The sequence below is a fragment of the Camelus bactrianus genome, chromosome 18 (genome assembly GCF_048773025.1).
Source record: "Camelus bactrianus isolate YW-2024 breed Bactrian camel chromosome 18, ASM4877302v1, whole genome shotgun sequence".
Taxonomy (NCBI): domain Eukaryota; kingdom Metazoa; phylum Chordata; class Mammalia; order Artiodactyla; family Camelidae; genus Camelus; species Camelus bactrianus.
Genome location: NC_133556.1, coordinates 26,726,499 through 26,748,332, shown reverse-complemented (window position 1 = coordinate 26,748,332; position 21,834 = coordinate 26,726,499). Strand labels below are relative to the sequence as shown.

The following is a 21,834-nucleotide window of genomic DNA, read 5'->3' as shown; positions in this document are numbered from 1 at the left end:
TAGACTGGAGCTTAAGACAAAAGCCCATGAGCACTCCCCAGCGACGACTACTGGGACTTTGGACAAGAGAGTTTCCAGGGTTATTTACCACCTTGCTATCAGCCATTAATTGAAGCTACCTTGATGACTGAAGGACATAAAATGATCTTAAAACCTGAAATACCCATAATGTCTATGGTGATGTCAGAGAAATGCTCTAATGGGGATGGCAGGGCCCTGAAGAGTCCCATAATAAAATGGAGATAGTTTTTACAGGATGGTGCTTACTGGGGAGAGCCTCACATGCAGGGGGCCTCTCTTCTCTGAGGACTGACTCTGGATCTGTGCGAGCAGCTGCCAGTTTCTGCCACTTGGACAGCCCTATAAACTGCTCTTGACTGACCAACAAATTGCTGCTTGGTTTGTGGACAACAATTCCAGGTGAATGGACAATATCCTCTTTGGAAGGCCACCACTCTGATCAAAGAAGGTGAAAACTAATCAGTCTGGTGGACTGAACTGTATGCTGTTTTCCTAGCTATAATTGAAGAATTGACAGTAGTGAAATTTCCTATGTTTTGGTTTCTCCTGACTCATCGTCAGGCAGGAGGGCAGTGGAAACCTGGCCTCTTTAAGGGATGCCCATATGGGGCCCAGTCCTTTCGGAATCACTATGGAAATTTGAGGGGTGCTTTAAAGTAGGACTCGGCACATCAGTGCCCATCACTGGAACCCCCTTCCAGGTGAATAAGCAGATATTCCCATCTGTTCACTTAAGGTGGCCACCTGGGCCTATGAAATAAGTGGACATGGGGTCACTGCAGCAATGTAGAGATGGGCTGAATCTAGACATGGTCCTCTTGTACCCTCAGAGGCACAAAATGCCAATAAGAGCTGTTCTGTCCTCAAGCAAGAGACAGAGAACAGAGATGGCTATGTGGCAGATTCCCTAGGGGGACGGCCTGGATAAAAACTGGCAAGTGAGACTCCTGCTGGTGTCCCTGGGGTGGGTGTGGCATGGCAGATGGGTCCTGACAGGAGCAGCCACCGACGCTGGACTGGGCTTTGCTTACCCAGTGATAGATGCAAATGCTCAGAACAACACAAAAGAACCAAATCAAAAGATATTGCACCAGCTTGGGTGGCCAATCATCATTTCTTCAGATCAAGAGCCCACTTTATAGCCCATAATGTCCAACAGTGGGCAAAGAATATCGTCCCCAGGGTACTAGTTTGGTAGAGAATTGAAATGGGTGGTTGAAACACTGGTTGTCCAAAGTGGGAGCAGTGGGTGGGGAATAGCTCCGTGAGTGCATGCTTAACATGCTCGAGGACCTGGGTTCAATCCCCAGTACCTCCATTAAAAAAAAAAAAAAAAAAAAAAGACAAAATGGGGGCAGATAAAGCCTGAAAATCTGTCCCACTAGGTAGATCTCTCTGTTTCTGGCAGATCTGGGGAGATCACGCAGGGAGAGATGCTGGGGAGACTGTGCAATTCTTCCCCACGACAAGGAGGATGCTCATATAACAACTCAATTTTTCTTTCTTACTTCCTCCCCACGTCACCTCAACTTTCTTTCTTCCTACCTGATGCAGTTGTCATATGACCAGGGCTACAAATACAAGTGCCTGAAACAGCGATGATTCCTAAATAAGCGATTGCAACTATATTTAAAACCTTGTGTCAGAATTCCTAAGTATCTGATGGCGCAGGATGTGCCTTCACCCCCTCTGACCAGATTGGTACTAACAGTGAATGCAGCTATATCGATGGTGGTAAAGATAGCTGACCACTCTGCATCTGGATAACCTCAGTCTGTGGACCAGGGAGAAGGCACTTGGTACACTAGTATTGCTGCCTGTAATCTAGACCCGCACAGCGGCCGAACCTAATGTCCCTTCCAAAGGTGGAAGCATTTGGGTATCAATACAAGAGAGGAGGAATCGCAGCCAAGGGTAAAGTATAGCTAAGTGACTTATGTAATGAAGGAGATTCAATTTTACATTAACACCTCAAAAGAGTCTCAGAGGAAGAGATAATATTTTCTCTTAGCTCTATTATACTGGATGCCTGGAATGGTGAAGGACACAGGACAAAACAGTCACCCACAAGACGAGGAGAGAGAGAGGCCTTGAAATGGCAGGAGAAACCAGCGTTGCCTGCACCTTGGTCTGGGACTTCCAGCCACCAGAACCGTGAGGAAGTGAATTTCTGTGGTTCACGTCATCCAGTTTGTTATGGCAGCCCCAGCGGACAGGATCTCAGTGTTTAGTTTGCATCTCTAGCTTGCTAATCCTGCTCACTATTTATTTTGTTTAAAATACACGTGGGGTCCTGTCGCTGCTCTGTTCCAGAGACTGAGCTGTTTCCCTCACCTGCCCCTAGGCCAGGAAGTCCACCCCCACCTTCCTCCTCATCCCCTCCAGCTGCCCGGCTTCCCAGCACCGGGCTCCGCGGGGGGCGGCTCTGCGGGCCCCCAGGTCTCTGCCTCCCAGGTCTCCTCCCATTCACTCGCTCCTCTGCCCTGCGCTCCTGGCACGGGGCAGACGTTCCAGCTTCTGCGAGGATGTTCCTGGATTTTAAAGTCTAGAACCCGCAGAGCGCGGGGCACGGTCCTGTAGTAGCAACCGGGTCTGGGATCTAGGGATGCTAAGATCACCCCATAGGAGGCAGGGACCCGCGCAGCCCACGCGTTTGGGGGAATGAATTCGGGGACCGCATGTGAAGACTGGCGCCGCACTCGCGCACGTAGGGGAAGGGGCCGCTGGCGGAGATGGGCGGGGGGCGTGCTGGAGCCGGGTGAAGAGGGAAGCGTCGCAGCCTCCTGCTGCCAGGAAATCCAGCCACGCAGTGCGGCCCGAGCCCTGGGGTCTCCGGGAAGGGCGGCTGGAGAGGGGGAGGACGCCGAGCCGCCCCTCCCCCGGGCGGGGCGGAGCAGATGTGAGAAAGCAGAAGCTAGCGGCCCTCCGGGACGTCCTGAAGCTGGATCTGCGAAGAGAAACTTGCAGCCGGGCCCGGGGCTACTGGGGACACCACCCGGCCCACCCCATCTCGCTGAACGACTGAGGGTCTGGCCATTTTCCTTGCGGTGCCGTCGGCGCTTAGCCGGTGCGCCTGCCCCGCCCCGCCCCGCCCAGCCAGCCTCTCCCGTCCAGAGAAGGGACCGTTAGCGCGGACAGGACCATCCTGCTACCCTGAGAGGCCGCCGCCGCGGACCCGGAACCTGCACCTCCGCGCCCTTCCCGCACCCTCTCAGCCCTCCGGGCCCTCCGCTGGACGTCCCCGTGCCCCCTCGTCGTGCATCCCAGGGCCCCGTACCCACCCCGCGCGGCCCATCTCCTTGCCCACCCCTCGTACTCCGGCGCCGGGTCCCCGGCGCCTCTCCGAGCCCCTGACATTCTTCCCCAGATCTCCCGGGCGGCCCGGGTCAGGTCCCCACCAGCCACGCCGGCTGCCCGGGCAGGAGCGCGCCATGCTCCGGCTCCTGGCGCTGCTGCTCCCGCTGCTGCTGCCGCCGCCCATGGGCGCCCAGGAGCCGTCCGCGCAAGACGTGAGCCTGGGCGTGGTGAGTGCCGGGGTCCGCGGATTCCTGGGATCTGCTGTGGAGCTGGGAGAGGGAAGCCGGGGCCTGGACTCCTGGGTTCAGAAGAGGCTGCGGGTAGATTGAAATGTCCAAAGAGTGACCGGGGATGGGGACTGGGGACCTGAATTCTTGGATCCCTCAGGAGGTTTGGGCCCCGAATTTGGAAATCTGGAAAAGGGCTGGGGTGGGGAGGTGGGGACCTTTGGGTCCATGTGAAGACTGGCAAACGCGGGGCTGGAGGGCCTGGACCTTGAGATGGGGAGCTGGGGGCGTACCCTGTGCTGGGGACCCTGGGCTCTCCATGCCTGGTGAGAGGTGGGCTTCCAAGATGGTGGCAATGAGGGAGAGTCCCATCTCTTCGACCCATCCGGCTTCCCCTGTATCCTCCTATTGTCTAGGACTGGCTGACCCGCTATGGCTACCTGCCGCCACCTCACCCTGCCCAGGCCCAGCTGCAGAGCCAGGCAAAACTGCGGGATGCTATCAAGGTCATGCAGAGGTTTGCGGGACTGCCAGAGACAGGCCTCCTGGGCAAGTGACCCCCCACCCCCTCCCCTTCCCTGCCTCCACATCCAGCCTGACCATTATTTCCCACCTGATCGCAGTTTCTAAACCTCTGCATGCAATCATGGGTGTTTTGAAAATGCTCACCTCGGGGGTCCCAACCTAGGAGGTTCTAAGACATTCCTCTTTTAATAAATATTTATCAGCAATCTCTTCTTGATAAACGACATACGAGGTCATTTCAGGCTCCACTGGTATAGTGGTGAGCAAGGTGGGTGAGGTCCCTGCTCTCCAGGAGCTAACATTCTAGACACACATACACAGATCAAGGACAGAAATATGTAAACCAATTTCAGGTAGTGATGAGTGTTTTGGAGAAAATAAAATGCTAATGGTATTCAGGGGCTGGGCTGGTCAGGGCAAGCTCCTCTGAAAGTTGTCATATGAGTTGAGAGGAGCTCATATGATGTTAAGAATTCATAGGACCCAAAGAAGAGGAACCAGTAACGGGAAGGTGTGGGAGAAGAGTGTCCCAGGCAAGTGCCAAGGCCTTGTGGTAGATATAGGCTTGCATGCATAAAATGAGAGAACAGAAGAGCTAAGCAAGAGCCTGATCAGGGGGCCTTGAGAGGTGCTTGGGTTTGATTTCAAGTGTGATAAGAAACCATGAGAGGTTTTGAAGAAAAGAGACAACTCGATCTGATTTGCAGTTTTAAGCTTCTTCTGCTTGCTGATGGAGAATGAAGGGTGGGGAGCATGGAGACCAGGAAGGAGGCAGGTAGTGTACAGGCAAGGATGTGATGGGAAGCAGTTGCATCCAGGGTATATATTTTGGAGGAAGAGCTGAGAGGCTCATCTGTTGGGCTAAGTGAGAGGAAGAGGGAAGTGGAGGGATTCTGTCCAGCTACGAGGGAAGGTAGGACTTTTCCCTGTCCTGTCCACTGCCGAGCAGTGTCTGGTGTTGGGATGTGCTCAATTGCTTTTTTTCACCTCAACCAACAAAGTGAGGTTTGACTTTCATTGGGAGATGAAGGGGCTGCTGGAAATGGCACCCAGCAGGGAAAGGGGATTCCAGGCCACCTAACTGGGGAAGTGCTTGCTATCAGAGACCCAGCTAGCCCAAGGACTTTGAACTTTACTTGGATGTGATGGGAACTTGGGAGCTAGGGTGTGAGGTTTGGGCAACCCCCCTGAGCGGGGGATTCTAGCCTCAAAGACAGGAGTTTTCACTGCACCCCCAGTTCCTTTCTCTAGAGTCCAGCTACGAGGGCTCAGGGGAACGGGGTGCCCAGATCTTGGCTTGAGACTCTGGGCACCACCTGGCGGCAGCCATTCCATCCAGAGCCAGGTGCAGAGGGTGATCCTACCCAGAATGGCAGTGGCATAATTTGGTATGAGCTGCCTTCCAGAATCAGACTGCCTGGGTTCAAATCTAAGCTGTGGGGCCTTCTTAGGTAGGTTTTTGAAGCTGTCTGAGACTCAATTTCCCCACATAGAAAGTTAGCTGGTACTACCGCTGACTCCTCTTCACTGCAACCTCTCCCACAGACCCGGTGACAGTGGCCACCATGCATAAGCCCCGCTGCTCCCTGCCCGACGTGCTGGGGGTAGCGGGGCTGGTCAGGCGGCGGCGGCGGTATGCTCTAAGTGGCAGCATGTGGAAGAAGCGAACCCTGACATGGAGGTAGGTCCCAGTGCCCTCTCTCACCCTGGGCCTACCTGTTGGGCCCAGCTTCGAATGGCTGCTTTATCTCTCCTCTGCGCCCCCTTACTCCCCACGCTTCTTTCCCCAGGGTCCACTCTTTCCCCCAGAGCTCAGCACTGAGCCAGGAGACAGTGCGGACCCTAATGCACCATGCCCTGACCACCTGGGGTGTTGAGTCAGGCCTCAGATTCCAGGAGATGGGTTCTCAGGGCCCGACAGAGCCTGACATCCTCATCGACTTTGCCCGGGCCTACCATCAGGACAGTTACCCCTTCGACGGGCAGGGGGGCACCCTCGCCCATGCCTTCTTCCCTGGGGAGCACTCCATCTCTGGGGACACTCACTTCGACGATGAGGAGACCTGGACCTTTGGGTCAAAAGGTACAATCTCCCCTCTTCTAAGAGGCCCTCTCCCCAGATCTGTCTGTCCTTAAGAATTAAGTTTAAATTACATTTATTGATGGAGGCTGTATCTGTTGGGCTTCTCCAGAGAAATAGAACCCTGAGAGGGAGAGAGAGAGAGAGAGAGAGAGAGAGGAAGAAAGAGAGAGAGAGTGTGTGTAAAGTCATTTATTTTAAGAAATTGACTCATAGGATTGCAGAGGCTGGCAAGCCCAAAATCTGTAGGGCAGGCCTACAAGCTGGAAATTCAGGTGAGATGGGATGGTGCAGTTCTGAGTCTGCAGAACAAGCCAGCTGGAAACTCAGGCTGGATTTCTATGTTGCAGTCTTCAGGCGGAATTCCTTCTCCAGGAAACCTCAGCTTTCACTAGTAAGGCCTTCAACTGATTAGATGAGGCCCACCCACAGTATGGAGAGCAATCTGCTCTACTTACAGTCAACTGATTAAAGATGTCAATTTCATCTACAAAATTACTTGCACAAGAACATCTAGATTGGTATTTGATCAACCAACAGGGCACCATAGTTTGGCCAAGTTGACACAGAAAATTGCCCATCACAGAGACCTGTCAGGTGCTTAATGCCATGCTGGGGCTGAGGACTTAAAGGGGCAAAAACACAGCTCTGGCAGCAGCTGAGTCAGAAGAGTAACAGGCAGTTGTGACACACGGTGACACAATTATGGGAAATCATAGCAGAGGAAGTCCTCAAGCCTGGGGGGTGCTGCAGCAGTGAGGTTTTGTTTGTTTGTTTGTTTTGTTTTTTTACTGGAGGTACTGGAAATTGAACCCAAGACCTTGTATATGCTAAGCATTCACTTTACCACTGAATTATAACCTCCTCCTGGGAAGCAATGACTTTGTTCATTCCACATATATATACTGAGTGCCAATCAGTGCACAAGGTCCCACTCTCCCAGACTATGCAGGGTGCGGGTGGGGGCGGGAGAACACACAAGAAAGCACCTGCCAGTGAGCTGGCTGAGGCCAGGAGAGTCAGGGGTGGGAGCACTGGGGTGAGAAATGGCCTGGAACATTCAGGGCTAGAAGGAAAAACTGTGTTGGGAGGGGACTGCGGAGGATGGAGGGTAGGTCTTATACCACAAAGGGCCTTGGAGAGTACATGGATGAGTCTGGACAATAGGATTCTGAAGGCGGAAGGTTGTGCATTCTAGAACTACTACTGGCTGCTGTGGGGGGCAAGATAGGGACAGTGCGGTGTGCAGGTAGGAAGCCGCAGGGTCCAAGTAAGAGATGGGGGTTGGGAATGGGGATGAAGATGAGGGCAGAGGATGGGCAAAAATTGGGATCTGACTGGATTCTGGGGGCAAACAGGGTGGGGAGTGTTGGGTACCGGTCAGGTTTCCAGCTCAGGGCCCCTAAAGGATGGTGTCCTGTTCATGCAAGTGGGAAGTGTGGGAGGAGGAGGAGCAGGCTGGGGAAGGCAGGGGTGAGTTCAGGTTGGGACATGTATCTGCAGTGCTGGTTGGCTGGTTGGCGCAGGTGGTGCATTGGTGGTTGAGGATCTTGCTCTAGAATGTGGATTCCTCCAACTTCACGCAGGTTCCCCTGAAGTGGAGCTTGAGAGGGAAATTTGTGTGCAAGTAGTTTCTCAGGGGGCACATTCTCAGGGGAAAGGGAAACAGGAGAAGACTGAGGGAAAGAAGCTAAGCAAGAATGTGGTCTCAGCTGGAAGGGAGCCTGATCCTGCGGGGAACTCTGCAGCAGAAATAGTACTGTGGGGTTGGTTCGTCCTGGAGGCAAGAGGCACAACTTTTCCAGTCCCTGATCAGTCAACTATGGTTGCCAGCTGCTGGGGTAGGCTGGGCCAGGAGGGAGGGCCATTTTGTGGGGAAGGTAGCAGCTGGAGGCTGGGCACACAGGCTCGGTAAGGACTTGGGTGAGGTGCAGATAGCCTTCACAAATCCACAACAGTGAGGCTGTGTGATGCAGCACGTGAGAACTTGGGTTTGCAGCGGAACTCAAGCTGCCTACTTCATGTATAAATTTCTTGACCTCAATGTGCTCAGTTTCCTCATCTAAGAAATGGGGATAATCACAGTACCTGCTGGTACCACGGGCTGGCAGACTGAATGAGTCATTCACCAACAGCTCTCAGCATGGGGCCTGGCACAGAGTAGGGCTCCATTCACTGCCAGCTGCTATGAGCTGGGCCTAGTAGCAGAGAGTCGTTGGTACTGGGGGTGGGTAAGGTTCCAGGGAGTGAATGTGGAATGTGAAGGTTGAGTGCAGAGCAGTGGAGAGTCCCAGAGTTAAGGGGAGGGTGGCAGGGAAGGTGGAATTCGAGGAAATGGAGGGGAAGAAAAAAAAAAAAAACAGGTTGAAAGGTGATTTAAAACCAAAGCAAAGGAGGAAGTGGTCAGCAGGGAGCAGGGCAGCAAATCAGTCCAGTAAGTTACTTAGGCCTGGATTTGGTCATCTGGGGACAAAGTAACCTGTAGTGCCCACAGGTTTGGTGGGTGGGGGAAGAATCCAGACCACAGGGGCATGAGAGGAGCTGAGGAACTGAAGACTGATACTCACTGAACTCAAAGAACTTGCTTTGGAGGGAGAGGGTGAGGGGCAGGGTAGGACGGGGGTGTCTCAGGATGAGGGAGCCTTGAGCACTCAGGTGCGGTAGATGAGCCAATAGAAAGAAAGGGGTGGGGGTGGATGCATGGATCGTGGATTGATGGATGGATAAATGGGTGGATGGATGGACATGGATGGATGCATGAATGCAGGGATGACGGAGGGGACGGGGATTGTCCTTCTCCTAAAGAAGGTGAGCGAGGCCAGGACCTTGAGCAGGGCAGCACAAGAGGTAAGAGATGAGCATGGGGAAGGTGAAGCTATCTGCCCCTCTTTCAGATACACAGGAAGTCACAGATTACATCAGTGGCCAGTCTTGATGAAATAGGAAATACATTTGTCAGCGTTTGTCATCAAAGAGTTGGGGGTTGGAGCTGGAGCTAGGTAGTGGCTTGAGAGGCTGTGGGTCTAGAATTGAGGCTGAGTGGAGAGAGCAAAGGAGCTGCCCGCTGAGGTCTTGGGCAAGGATGAGAGGAGGTGCCGAGGACTCCCTTAGACGGGCACTGGCAGTCTCACGGGGCTGTATCTGCACAGTTGTGAAATTTCCCCAGCTGAATATCATGACAAGGGTGCAAGGAGGGGGTGTGGCTAAAGGAGAAGCAAGGTAGGAAGAGGGGTGAGATATGAAAAAGCTCTACCTGACTAAGACACCAAACTTCCTCCAATTTCTTAGAAAAAGTACTCCAAGCAATGAGAACACCCACAGTCAACATGGAAATTCATTAGTACTTAGGAGTCTGACCAAGATGTCCGAAATCACTGCTGAAAGGCAGGACAGCACAGCCAGAGTGCCAGCCGTGTCCAAGCTCTGCCATATAACTTGACTTCTCTGTGCCTCAGTTTCCTCACCTGTAAAATGGGGAGAGGATGTAGAGATTTGTGGAAAGTAAATGAGGACAAGTGTTTGCTAGTCCTCTTATGTCTTACACATTTCATGCTTAGATTCTCATCTAGTGGCCATAAGGGGCTGAGAGAAATTGGCTTTTCAGTTCACTGGGTTACTTCCAATAAACCCACTTTCAGCACTGCTCACTCTAGTTAGAAATTTCCCTGAAGCAGATCAACATCTGGGGGAATCTGTGCCTCCCTGTGGGGGCTGCTTGCCTCTCTCGCTTTGTCCTTTCTTGGCCTCTCACTGGCTCATAAATCGATGAGGAGCTGGGGTTCAGCCAGCAGCTGGGTGCGTGGAGAGGCTAGGTCTTGCCTGGCGCCTGGGCTGGGTCCCCAAGAGAGAGACTTCTGTGGTCAGAGAGGCTGCGCGCCAGGCCAGCAGGCTGTGGTCGGAGAGTGCCTGCTGGGGCTTCACATTCTGAGACTGATGGAGGCTGCAGTGGTGGGGAGGAGAAGTGAGGACCCCAGGGAGGTGGGAGTGGAGGCTGTGGGAGAGGGAGATGGGGGAGGGGAAATAGAGGACTGAAGGGTTGTGGGAGCTAGAGGAACGGGGATGGAATGAGGGGGGGGGGCAGGAGAGGACCATGAGGGTGCGAGTGGGGCCAAGGAGTCTGACCAACATTCCCTGTGGGTGGAAGTGGGAAGGGTGGGGAGGAGTGGGGGGCCTCTGCCAACAGACTGGAGCTATGGGAAGGGGGTACTCCAAGGGCTGGGGCTTCCTCAAGAGAACTTCATGCACCCTGAGGTTCCTGCTCTCTACAGAATGTTTCTGTAGGCTGCCTTCCTGGAGGAAGGGGCTACATCAGAGTAAAGTACTCCTTCCTCTGTCCACACTGTTTCCTCTTGCCCTTTCCCTAACATGCTCTGTGGGTCTTTTCAGCCCGGCACCTTAGGGTCTAGCGTTGCCATACAAGGCTACTCAAAAATATTTACGAAATAAGCAAACCCATAGAGGATGGATAAAAGGGCTCAGGGAGGGGTCTGAGCAGAAGAAGCCATGGCCACCTCTGAGGGTCTCCTGGCTGTTTCTGTCCACCAGAAGGCCCCACTCCCAGGGGCTTCCTGGTTGCACTGGGAGGTGCGGGCTGGGGGTGAGGCACAGCTCCAGCCCAATCTCCCTCCCTCCCCAGATGGTGAAGGAACCGACCTGTTTGCCGTGGCTGTACATGAGTTTGGTCACGCCCTGGGCCTGGGCCACTCCTCAGCTCCCGACTCCATCATGAGGCCCTTTTACCAGGGCCCAGTGGGCAACCCCACTGAGTACCGCCTGTCCCAGGATGACCGCGAAGGCCTCCAGCAGCTCTACGGTATGGGGAGTGATGGGGTGACTGCCTGGTGTTCGCCTCGGCAGGGTCAGGAGACCCATGCCTCTCTAACGCTCTCTCCACAGGGAAAACACCCCAAACCCCTTATGACAAGCCCACAAGGAAACCCCTGGCTCCTCCTCCCCCACCCCCTGCCCTGCCCCCGGACAGGTGAGTCCCCCGCCAGCTGCGCGGGCTTGGGTGAGCTCCCTAGCCTGAGTGTCCTCCTCCATGAGATGGGCATGGTAAGAGTCCCTGTTATCAAGGTTAAGGAAAGGGAGGAGGAGCCCCCTACCTCTCTCTGCTCACCTGTCTTCTCCTCAGCCCCTCCCAACCCGTTCCTGATCGATGTGCTGGAAATTTTGACGCCATTGCCAACATACGAGGCGAAACTTTCTTCTTCAAAGGTGAATGACTTCGGGTCTCTGGACCACATATAGTTGGTTTCCTCCCCGCTAAGGGTGACCCACCCAGGCTATGGGGTTCCCAGGGATGCGGAACCTTCAGTGCTAAAAAGGAGAAAGTCCTGGACCAGCCGGTCGCCAGAGACACACTGCACCCTTGATTTCCAGATGGAACTGTCTGCCCATACCTGGGAGGGGAGACCTAGCCCTGTGTCCCAGCTACCCACTGGGGTGGGGAGGGAGGAAGACCGCTTGCCATCTCACGCCCGCAGGCCCACCCCTTCTGCACCGCAGGCCCCTGGTTTTGGCGCCTCCAGCCCTCGGGACAGCTGGTGTCCTCCCGGCCCGCCCGGCTCCACCGCTTCTGGGAGGGGCTGCCGCCCCAGGTTACGGTCATCCAGGCCGCCTACGCCCGGCACAGAGACGGCCGGATCCTCCTCTTCAGCGGTGAGTAGGGGCCGGGGCCGAGTTGGCGCCGGGGGCGCGGAGCTCGCCGCTCACCCGGCCGCCTCCCCGCAGGCGCGCAGTTCTGGGTGTTCCAGGACCGGCAGCTGGAGGGCGCCGCGCGGCCGCTCGCGGACCTGGGGCTGCCCCCGGGGGGGGCGGTGGACGCCGTGTTCTCGTGGCCGCTGAACGGGAAGACCTACCTGATCCGGGGCCAGCGGTACTGGAGGTACGACGAGGCGGCGGCGCGCCCTGACCCCGGCTACCCACGCGACTTGAGCCTCTGGGAGGGGGCGCCTCACTCCCCCGACGACGTCACTGTCAGCAACACAGGTGGGAGAGCGCGCGGGGACGGTCCCGAGGCCCCGAGGGATGCGGAGCTCGCGGCGGGACCGGGGGTTTTTCGCAGAGCCGCGGGGAGAAAGCGGCCCGGTGGGAGGGGGCGGGGCTCGGGCGGGTCTGGACCAGCCCCCAAAGCCCCTGCTCCCTCCCCTCAGGTGACACCTACTTCTTCAAGGGCGCCCACTACTGGCGGTTCCCCAAGGGCAGCGTCAAGGCCGAGCCGGACTCCCCCCAACCCATAGGCCCTAAGTGGCTGGACTGCCCCGCCCCCAGCGTTGGCCCTCGCGCCCCCAGGCCCCCCAAGGCGACTCTTCATCCTGGAGCCTGCGACTGTCAGTGCGAGATCAGTCAGGCGGCGGGGCGGCCGTCCGTGCCCCTCCTGCTGCCCCTTCTGCCCCTGCTGCTGGGGGGCGTCGCCTCCCGCTGAGGTGGGACCCGTTGAAATACAGATGGGGCCGGATCTCCCACCGCGGGCCCTTGGGGATAATTGTGGAAACCTAGGTCCCGGGCTGGGTGGAGCTCATCGAGGACGCAGCTGGGCGGATGCAGGTGGACCTACAATCAGGGATGAGCTGGAGGGCGGTGACAAAGGGCTGGCCCTTGGCCAGGTCACTGCATATAGTCCTTTCCTCACCTCGCCCCTGGAAATCTGGACTCTGGCTGCACTGCAACCTCTGAAGACTCTCCTTCTCCCGGAACACCTAGCCTTTCTTGGAGCTCAACCAGATGACTCCCTGTAGCTACGGTCCCGCCTGGCAACAACAGCTGTCCCAAGCCCTTTGGGTCTCTACAGGACAGGCCTGGTTGGAAAAATGAAACTGAGCCTCCCTCTCTACCGGCTGCTCTCAAGTCTCTCATCCTGTCCCGCTTCCACCACATCCCAGTCAAGGCCACATTGGTGGGGTCCCCACCCAACCCTGACCAGCCCCAATCACTAGTGTCCCACATCCTTGTGCCATCAGTGGCCACATGGATGACACTCCACAATCCAGCCCACCATGGACTTCTTTCTGGTCACCACCCTGGTACATGAAATGCCCACACTTAAAATGACACACTTCTATACCTAAACTATCCCTCACACCTCCACACGAGTGGGTGCCGCCTCCTCCAGGATAACTGCTAGCCTGCCATCAGCTCTGTGCTCGGGGGAGACAGTGGACTGGTTTCCTCTCAATCTAAGGTCATTGCCTCTTCAGCGCTCCTGGGTGGCGAGTAGGTGGAATCTTGTCCACCTCATTGACCACCCCCCTGCAACTCCCTACAGCATTTAGGATCTAAACCAGTGCTTCTGCAACTATCTTTTTGGAATATTCCACACAAGAATGATCCAGGGGACTTAGAAAGGAGTTCCCATGCCTGCACTCTGAGTCCTCACTCTGGGCTGGATGAGGGGCAGAATCTGCATTTGAAAGAGCTGGGTGGTGAGTGGCCCTGATAGGCACGTGAGCTGGGCCAGCAGCTGCCATCTCTGTGTGTGATTCTTGATGCTTTTCTGTGTCTGTGCCGTGTTCTCCCTCCCAGGGGCCAACCTCTTCATGTTCCCTCCAAAGCCAAGCTGATGGCCTTGGTTGAGACAGGCCCACCCTGCATGGATGGAGTCACTTAGCATCCACTTCTCAGGATGCCACTCAGCCTCAGTGACCCCACAGTGCTGCCCAGAGCTGAGGCTGTGGGCTGCAGCCTTGCCCACCTTGGTCACAACGAGCAGACCAGTAGGAGGGCCACAGCCAGGTGTCTTGAACCAACCTGGGACATGAGAATTCTAAGCCACCAGAAGGCCATCCGGGCCTCTGTCAGGATCCTTTTGAAGTATGAGGAGGAGGAAACTTGGATTTTAAAAGCTTGTCAGCCCCACCAGGAGGCAATAAAAATGAGAAAGCCCTTCATTTCTTCTGAGCATTGATGGACTTGGGGTGAAGTTTGGTAGCAGGGACTTGACAGCCATAAATCACTCTGTTTTGCAGAAGTGGCTGGAATCCAGCATTGATGGACAGCAGGAAGGAGGGATGGGAGGGGAACGAGCGGGAAGAGGAATTGGAGGGAGCCCAGAGGAGGGATGTGTGGTGTGAAATTTGAGGCTGTTTCTGCTACAAAGGAAATTTCTCCTTTCCTAGCCTTTAAGACTTTATTAAGAAGCTACAGAAAAATGCTACCTCAGATTGAATTATATATTTTATGTTATTTATTTTGGGTGGGTAATTAGGTTTATTTATTTATTTACTTTTAATGACGGTACTGGGAATTCGACCCAGGCCCTCATGCGTGGTAAGCATGTGCTCTCCCACTGAGCGGTACTCCCCACTCAGCAAATTATATATTTTAAAAATGGTACAGTTGCATAGTCAAAATTTAAAACTTCTGTGTTTCAAAGGACACCATGGAAACAGTGAAAAGACAATCCACAGAATGGGAAAAAAATATATTTGCAAGTGATATATGTGATAAGGGACTCGTATCCAGAATTTAGAAACTCCTCTTATAACTTAAAAATGGAAAGACAAATAACCGAATTTAAAAATGGGCAAATCAGAGTATACATTTCTCCACAGAAGATAGACAACTGGACCATAAGCACTCGAAAAAAGGCTCAACATCATTAGTCATCAGGGAAATGCAAATCAAAATCACAATGAGACCCCACGTCATATCCACTAGGATGACTAGACTCAAAAAGACATAATAGTAAGTGTTGTTGAGGATGTACAGAAACTGGAACTTTCCTACACTGCTCCTGGCAATATAAGATGGTTCTGTCACTTTGAAAACAATCTGGTGGTATCTCAAAAAGTTAAAAACGTACTTACCATATGACCCAGCGAATCCACTCCTAGGTAGAATTCAAGAGAAAAGCATGTCCACACAGAACCTTGTCCGCGAATGTGCGCATCGGCATTATTCACGATGGCCAAATGGTGGAAACGACGCAAATGTCCATCAGTAGGTGGATGGGTGAATGCAAAGGTTTCCAGAGATGAAACGCAGAAATGTTACTTGCAGCTGAAGCAGGAGCAGCTCCCTTCTGTCTCTGACCTGGAATGGGAAGAAGGATCTGGACTTCCTGGGTGTGGAAAGGGGGTTTCAGACAACTGAATGGGCTTCTAAGGGGCAGGGTGATGCTAGCTGGGTCCAGTTGACCCAAGTGAGACTTTGAGCGAGGAAGTGGGATTTGTAGGTCTGCCCTCCGGGGTGCACACAGGTGGCCCCTAAAGAGCCCGGGTCGTCCTGTCATCCTGGAGGATATTAGAGATTGAATTGTATTCCCCCCAAATTCATATGCTGAGGTCCTAACCCGCAGCTGCTCAGAATGTGACCTTATCTGGAGATGGTGTCCTTACAGAGGGAATCAAGATAAACTGAGGTCACTAGGGAGGCCCTAATCCAGTATGACTGGCGTCCTTATAAAAATGAGACCTTAGGAGACAGATACATCCACAGGGAGAAAGCCGCGTGACCATGAAGACAGCGGTCTACCAGCCCGGGTAGGGCCTGGAACACACCCTCCCTCATTGCTCTCAGAAAGATCCAAAAGTGCTGACACCTCAATTTCAGTATTTAGGCTTCATGGTGAGAGAGTAACTTTGTGTTGTTTGGACACCTGTCTGTGGCACTTAGTTGGGGCCGCCCTGAGACACTGATGCAGAGGGCAAGGTGATGGCTGTGCTGAGCAGTGAGGGGCTTTGGCCCCAGCCTGGGGCATTCGGGAGCAGCTGGGAGGTGGGCCAAGCTGTGTGAGACAAAAGCTAAGGGGCTGCCCAGGGCCTGGGAGACCCCTGCAGCGGGGCCTCCAGATTGTGGGGCCCCAGAAGGGCTCAGGAGAGCTGGGTCAGCAGGGCCCAGACGGTCATCAAAGCTTCCTTCCGCTCCTCCTGAGGGCTGTACCCTGGGCCACAGGCAAACAGTCAAGGTCCCCCAGCCACCGCTCCAGGGGCCTGTGTGTCAGTCTGCACAGGTCCTGGCCTGGGGAGCCCACCTCAGGGATCTAGCAGGTCCGGCCACATTCTGAGTGAAGGGCACCTACAGAACCTTCCCTGGTCTTTGGAGCTGGGGTGCCGTGTGTTCAACGGACCTGGTGACGATTCCCCTGGACCTCGACCCCACCTGGATAAGTTCCTCTTCCAGACTTCCGGAAGATTACTCAACCTGCTTCCCCAGGTCTGGACTTTCCCTCTGCCCCTCCTGTCTCTCAGGTTGACATGGTTGGAGATGAGGCTGACCCTGGACTCAAAAGATTCCCATCCCAGCTCCGGGTGGAGGGGCCACAGCTGGGGACTGCGAGTGTCAGGGACATGCCTTCACCGTCCTAGGCCCCTCAGACCTCAGTCTCACTTCCTTCTGACTCTGCCCTCTCTCTCTATTTTTGCTACACACACACACACACACACACACACACACACACACACACACACACAGAGTCAGCCCTGCATCCTGCCCTGGGCTGGCCCCACCCTGCCCTGCCCCTCCCGTGCTCTTATATTAACTGGCTATCAGAAGTCAGCGCAAAGCTCAGCTGGTGCTCTGTGCTGGACGGTCTGAAAGGTGATGGGCTCAGGGGACACCCGGGGTGGGGGAGGTGGGTCTGCATCAAAGGACCTTCCAGGGTGCTGGGAGGGCTGCTTTCCTGAAACACTTTTCCTCACACTTATTCCTCCCCACCAGGTCTCAGCAGAAGAACCTGAACAATCATGTGTTTCTCCAGGGTGAGTGAGAGCCAGTGGTGGGGGAAAAGGTGGGCCCCCGAATCCCATTTCCCCTATGTCCCCATCTCCCACCACCACAGGCCCCTCACCCCTGCTGATTTGTCCACATGCCCCTGGCTCTGTCCTATCCTCCCTGGGCCGGGGGGGAGGCTGCTGGGGAAGTAGCGGGTCAGAGGCATGTGACCTGTGCAGTTAACAGGGCCTGAGTCTCATAAGGACCCTGGTCACCGTCCTGAAATTCTGACTGATTGTTAACAAAGGCCGTAAGGTTTCCTTTTGCTCTGAGCCCTTTACTTTATGTGGCAGGTCCTGGTTGTGGGGCCAGGATTCCCGTCTGGGAGGTCAGTTCTGGGGGCCTCACTACGTGCATGTGCCTTTGTGTGGGTGCGTGTGAGTCCGGAGACACCGAGGAAGAAGTTACAGGACAAGGGTGCTGCTTCAGGAACTGGATGCAATGTGCTTGTGGGGGGAGCTGGAAGCCGAGGCACTGGAGTGTAGAAGCATCAGACGTCCCAGCAGACCCTTTCCACCTGGGAAACCTGGGGGAGGCGGCTGGGAGGTGCTGGCCCCGAAATTTCGACATTGTCTCTCAGGTGCTGGAGCAGCAGCTGAAACCTGCATTGGCCTCAGTGTCTATTCCTTCCCTCTGGGGTGCCCTCCAGCCTCCCCCTGAGTACCACTCCCCCCACCTCAATTGTGAGGGTCACCAGAAGCTCCTGGGAGCTCTGGGCCACGTGACAACGGGTCGGGGAATGAATGTTGAGGGGTGATCCAGGGCTCAGTGGCCCGGCCCCAAGAGGAGGGCGACGTGGTCAGCAGTTTGTCCCCGGGGGCAGCCCAGATGTTTCTCTTGCCCCGTTTCATGTGAAGTGGGGGCTGGCAGAGTGGAATCGGGATGACTTAAGGTGGGCCAATGGGTGCCCTGCACACTGTGACTGGCATTGTCTGCACAGTCATCGGAAGCCAAGGTGCACAGCCCCAGATTAGGGTCATAAAGTGCAGGGTCTCTGGAGCACCTCCACGACCTTGGGTCGGGCTAAGTGTCTGGGGGTGAGAAGTAGTGGGGGCCAGGGGCCTGCAGGGTCAGCGGTTGTGGAGAGCAGCTGGCTGAGGACCCCTGTATCCCTGTCACCACCTCAGAGAAGAAAGGACAGTGCCAACACCTCCCTCGGCCAGCTCTCACCTGGGAGCACAGAGGGTTAGGCGTCTGGGAATCAGGCTGACCCTGCACACTCCAGGGTGATGCTCCCACTTGTATGTTTGTGTATCTGTGGTGAGAAAGAGTGAGTGCGTGTGTGTGTGTCTGTGTAACAGGTGTTGGGGTTCACAATGTAGCATAAACCTGTGGGTCACTCTTACCTCCACAGAATGTCCCAGAGCACATTGCTGTTCTGAGGGCCAGTATGGTAAGAAGCTCTTCCTCGTGTATGGTGGGGGGGATGAGGGAGGCTGGGTTCTGCTGGGTGAAGCTTAGAATGTTCTGGGCCACTTGGGACCTGGAGGGAGAAGGACCAGGCCTCTTTGTCCCAACTCTGTCTCTCTTCACAGCACAGGAGTGTAGATGACTTCTGTGATACAGTGGAAAGTCTACCCAATGAAAATGCAGAGGTAGGTGTGTCTCCATGCTGCCACTCCCATGCCCTCTCCACTTTGGGTGGGTGGGGCTGCTTCACAATGATGGTGATGATGAAGGGGCAGGTCAGAGCTCATTCCTTACACCGGACAAAATTCACACCCGTGTGGCAGCACAGTGCACAGGTGAAGGATACGGAGCTCCAGGGGTGCGGAGGGAGGTGCCCAAGTCCCAGGGCAATGATGGCAGAGCAGCGGTGACACACGCTTGGTCCCCAGGCACCTGGGCTGACCCCTCACCTGGGGGTGACAGGGCACAGATGAGAACAGGCTGGGGTTTGGGGATAAGACTGCAAGTGAGAGAGAGTGGGGGGATTTTAAACCAAGTGATGTTTTCTCTGCAGGTGCAGCCAGCTCTAGAAAAGCTAGAGGTGAGTTTGGACCTTGCCCCTCCCCTAAGGTGGGTCCGCAGGGTTAGGATCAGCCAGGTTATTGGGCCTGGGCTGCTGGCTCCCTTCTGAGTCTCCTAGACCCATGGAGGCCACCGTGGGGACCACAGACCTCAGCAGACAGGGGCAGGAATGCAGCCTGCACACTTCCTCTCCCCAGGACCAAATTAATGAGGACATGCTTGAAGCTGTGGGTGCTACCATTGAGGACAATGTCTCGGTGAGTTTGAGCCACCGTCTCTGCCCCTTGCTTCCCCTCCACCCCTGCTCCCTCTTGACTTTGGTGCTGCCTTGTGTGTCCATAGCTCCCCTGAGCGGGGGATGGAGGATTGGCCCCTGAGAGGTCAGAAGGTGTAGACTCCCTGGCACCAGCTTCCTGGGCAGCACACAGTGGCCAGAGCCCTGCCCTCCACTCAGTGCCTGATGAGAGCATGTGTGCCAGGTGCTGGCCCATAGGCGAGTCCGCCAGCAGCCAGGTATTTCCAACTGTTTTTGCCCCGGAGGCGAATTGTGGGGCCAGCCAAGGTCTGGGAAAGGTCCCCGTGTCTGCAGAGCTGTTGGCAGGAAAGCAGGCAGCTTCCACGTGTGGGCTTCCGTCTTCCAGAGAGACTCTCCCAGAGGCTAAGAGACCTTGGCCCGGGTCACGACCTGAGGCTCCATCTGCCCAGGTGGGTCCCTGAACAGCCTCCTATCCCTGCAGGAATCTGCTCCCTTGCTTTCCGAGCTACGTCTCAGAACCCAAAGACCTGCTGATCCTGACGTGATATATGATGGCCCAGAGGTCCAGGAGCCTGAGAGCATTTGGGACAGGGTAAAGAGAATGTTTGATGTGCTGATGCAGAAATGGAGCGATGCACTGGCCTGGCTGTGGAAGAAGGTGGCTGCCTGCCTACAGTCCTTGGGCAACGCGATTGAGGCCATCTGGAGAAAGTTCAAAGGTTTCTGCTCCTCTCTGGGGCAGCTCTTCAAGAGCTGCATCACTGTCTAGGGGCCCCACGGGGTCCCGGAGGGGGTTGTCACCCTTGATCCTTCCTTGACAACCTCCTTCTCCACACATTCAGGGTGGATAAGACGCCCTACTGCCCGGAAAGCTATCTCTTACTGGGCTTCCTGTTTTCACCCTGGTACTTTGATCTTAATAAAAAATCAACCTATCCAAATGGAGTGCCTGTGGGGATGGGAGGTGCGGGCCCAGCGGTTACAGGGAGAGGTCATGAATCAGATGGATCCAGGCCCGGGGTCCTGACTCTAGGTGAGGAAGGAGAAGCCACCAGGCTCTCTAATCCATGACTGGGGACACTGGGCACACACACTGTTTATGGGCTGTCTGGTGGTGAGGGCTGGAAGATTTTAGGCCAGTGTGTGACTTAGCACAGTCCCTGAGGCACAGCAGGTGCTCAGTAAGTGGCCACTCCCCGGACACAGGGAGTCAGTGAGGGGCTTGGGCACCCTCTTTTCCTCTCCTGACCTCTGTTATTGGGCCTCCAACCCTCCAGCTGGGGCCTCTGAAACACCTTGGTCTTTCTCCCAAGATCAGAGGCCCAGGGTCTGAGGCAGAGGAGGGTGGGGAGTACACCCAACCCTAGACCAGGAGGGCAGACAGAGATGGGAGGGGCAGGAATCGGCTCCCTGGGCCTGTGGCCTCCATCAGGCTTTACTACCCCACCCCACCCAGCCCCGACCTCCTGCCTTCGGCAGGTCCACACAGAGCAGCTTTGCAGTCTGAGGTGTTTGGCTGTGAACAGCAGCTGCTCAGAGGAAGAGGAAAGGGTGGTGCCTGACCTGTTATCCGCAGGGGCCCGCCCTGGGTGCAGAACAAAAGGAAGAAGGAGGAAATGAACCTGTGGAGGAAGAAATACAATACCAGATGGGGGCTCTCTGATCTGTGGCCCAGGAAGGGGGATGTTGTGTGGTCCTGAGGGACATGGGAGCGGATTGGGAGCCAAGAAAACGCAAGGACCAGGGACCGTTGTTTGGGGCAGTAGCCCACTTGATTGTCTGCCAGTCACTTCAGACCCTTTTGGATGTAGTAATGAGTTTTTGATTCTTAGCAGGAGGGACCCCTGGGAGCCAAGTGTGCATCCAGCAGGAGGAGGTGATGGCTGGTTCATGACCCTGACATCAGCATCTCAGTGGTGCTGATCATCCTAAGGGACCCTGGTTGCTTTCGGCCCAGGCCCAGCAAGGGAGGGGACTAGGAAGAAGGGTCTTCCTGCCTCCTGGCCTGCACCTTCCTTCTTGAGGCAGAAGGCTGCCCGTTCTTGGTTTTCCTTTTGGCAGAGCCCCCATCTGGCCCACACCTTCTTCCTTCACTTCCAGGGAGGCCCTCTGACAGTCTTCACCTTGGAAGGCCCACCTTTTGCCTGAGTTGCCTAACCCCAGGGTGCTGCCCACTGCCCCAGCCTTTACTTCTCCTTGGCCCAATCTGGCCTTTACCCCCCAGTCAGCATTCAAGTTGTTTCAGAACTTCCCCTGCTTTCTCTTGACTCATGTCAAACCTGCACTTGACTCTTCTTACTGAGAAAACCTTCCTGTGTTGAAGCCATCAGGGCTTGGTGGCCCACCACTCCCTTGAGGTCACCATCTGTGAGCCTGGACAACTGTGATGCCCTCCTAGCTGACCTCCCTGGTCTCCCCTCATTCAAGTTACTGCATGCCGCAGCCAAGGCCTAAATGATGTCATTGTTAAAAAGGAAATAACTCCCTGTCTGGAAACCTCATGTTTTCCCATGGTGAGGAAGCCCTGACCTTGACCTGCAAGGCTCTGTGTGCCTCATCAGGCCCCGATGGAAGTCTCCCCTCAGGGTAATGTCCTCCAGCTGCCTGCCAAGTTCTGCCCTTCTCAGGGTCTTTGCACATGCTGTTCCCTCTGCCTGGGATGCACCTCTTGTTTTGGGGGAGGCAGCCTCCCCCTTCTATTTTAGGCCTTGTTCTCTTCAATACTCTCCCCACCCTCCACATTC

General features: G+C 55.3%; 2 protein-coding genes across 5 annotated transcripts; both read left to right on the top strand.

Moving 5' to 3' along the window:
• The first annotated feature begins 1,044 nt into the window (after window positions 1-1,044).
• MMP25 (matrix metallopeptidase 25) lies at window positions 1,045-14,039 on the top strand. Of its 2 annotated transcripts, XM_074346435.1 has the most exons (11): window positions 1,046-3,088; window positions 3,389-3,545; window positions 3,962-4,094; window positions 5,616-5,751; window positions 5,861-6,153; window positions 10,787-10,963; window positions 11,047-11,131; window positions 11,285-11,367; window positions 11,659-11,811; window positions 11,884-12,141; window positions 12,306-14,039. In XM_074346435.1, the coding sequence occupies exons 2-11, from the start codon at window positions 3,453-3,455 to the stop codon at window positions 12,575-12,577; spliced, it is 1,683 nt and encodes a 560-aa protein (XP_074202536.1). In that variant the 5' UTR covers window positions 1,046-3,088; window positions 3,389-3,452; the 3' UTR covers window positions 12,578-14,039. The 2 variants fall into 2 exon arrangements, with proteins under 2 accessions (XP_074202534.1, XP_074202536.1); XM_074346433.1 differs by having other exon boundaries at window positions 1,045-3,545.
• Window positions 14,040-16,610: 2,571 nt separating this feature from the next.
• Window positions 16,611-20,031, top strand: IL32 (interleukin 32). 3 transcript variants are annotated; one of them, XM_010949839.3, is made up of 7 exons: window positions 16,611-16,689; window positions 16,810-16,850; window positions 18,218-18,256; window positions 18,399-18,458; window positions 18,827-18,853; window positions 19,032-19,091; window positions 19,572-20,031. In XM_010949839.3, exons 2-7 carry the CDS (start codon window positions 16,836-16,838, stop codon window positions 19,857-19,859), a joined length of 489 nt encoding a protein of 162 aa, XP_010948141.1. In that variant the 5' UTR covers window positions 16,611-16,689; window positions 16,810-16,835; the 3' UTR covers window positions 19,860-20,031. The 3 variants fall into 3 exon arrangements, with proteins under 3 accessions (XP_010948141.1, XP_010948142.1, XP_074202537.1); XM_010949840.3 differs by lacking the exon at window positions 18,218-18,256 and having other exon boundaries at window positions 16,649-16,689; XM_074346436.1 differs by lacking the exons at window positions 16,611-16,689; window positions 16,810-16,850; window positions 18,218-18,256; window positions 18,399-18,458 and adding an exon at window positions 18,513-18,608.
• Window positions 20,032-21,834: the final 1,803 nt, after the last annotated feature.

Excerpts from the sequence above, each read along its gene's own strand:
- MMP25 (XM_074346433.1), top strand. The coding sequence starts at position 3,453 with ATGCTCCGGCTCCTGGCGCTGCTGCTCCCGCTGCTGCTGCCGCCGCCC. Across the intron at positions 11,132-11,284 it reads CCTGCCCTGCCCCCGGACAG|CCCCTCCCAACCCGTTCCTG; the intron begins GTGAGTCCCCCG and ends TCTTCTCCTCAG. Across the intron at positions 11,812-11,883 it reads CCGGATCCTCCTCTTCAGCG|GCGCGCAGTTCTGGGTGTTC; the intron begins GTGAGTAGGGGC and ends GCCTCCCCGCAG.
- IL32 (XM_010949839.3), top strand. Across the intron at positions 18,854-19,031 it reads CAGCTCTAGAAAAGCTAGAG|GACCAAATTAATGAGGACAT; the intron begins GTGAGTTTGGAC and ends TCCTCTCCCCAG. Across the intron at positions 19,092-19,571 it reads CCATTGAGGACAATGTCTCG|GAATCTGCTCCCTTGCTTTC; the intron begins GTGAGTTTGAGC and ends CTATCCCTGCAG.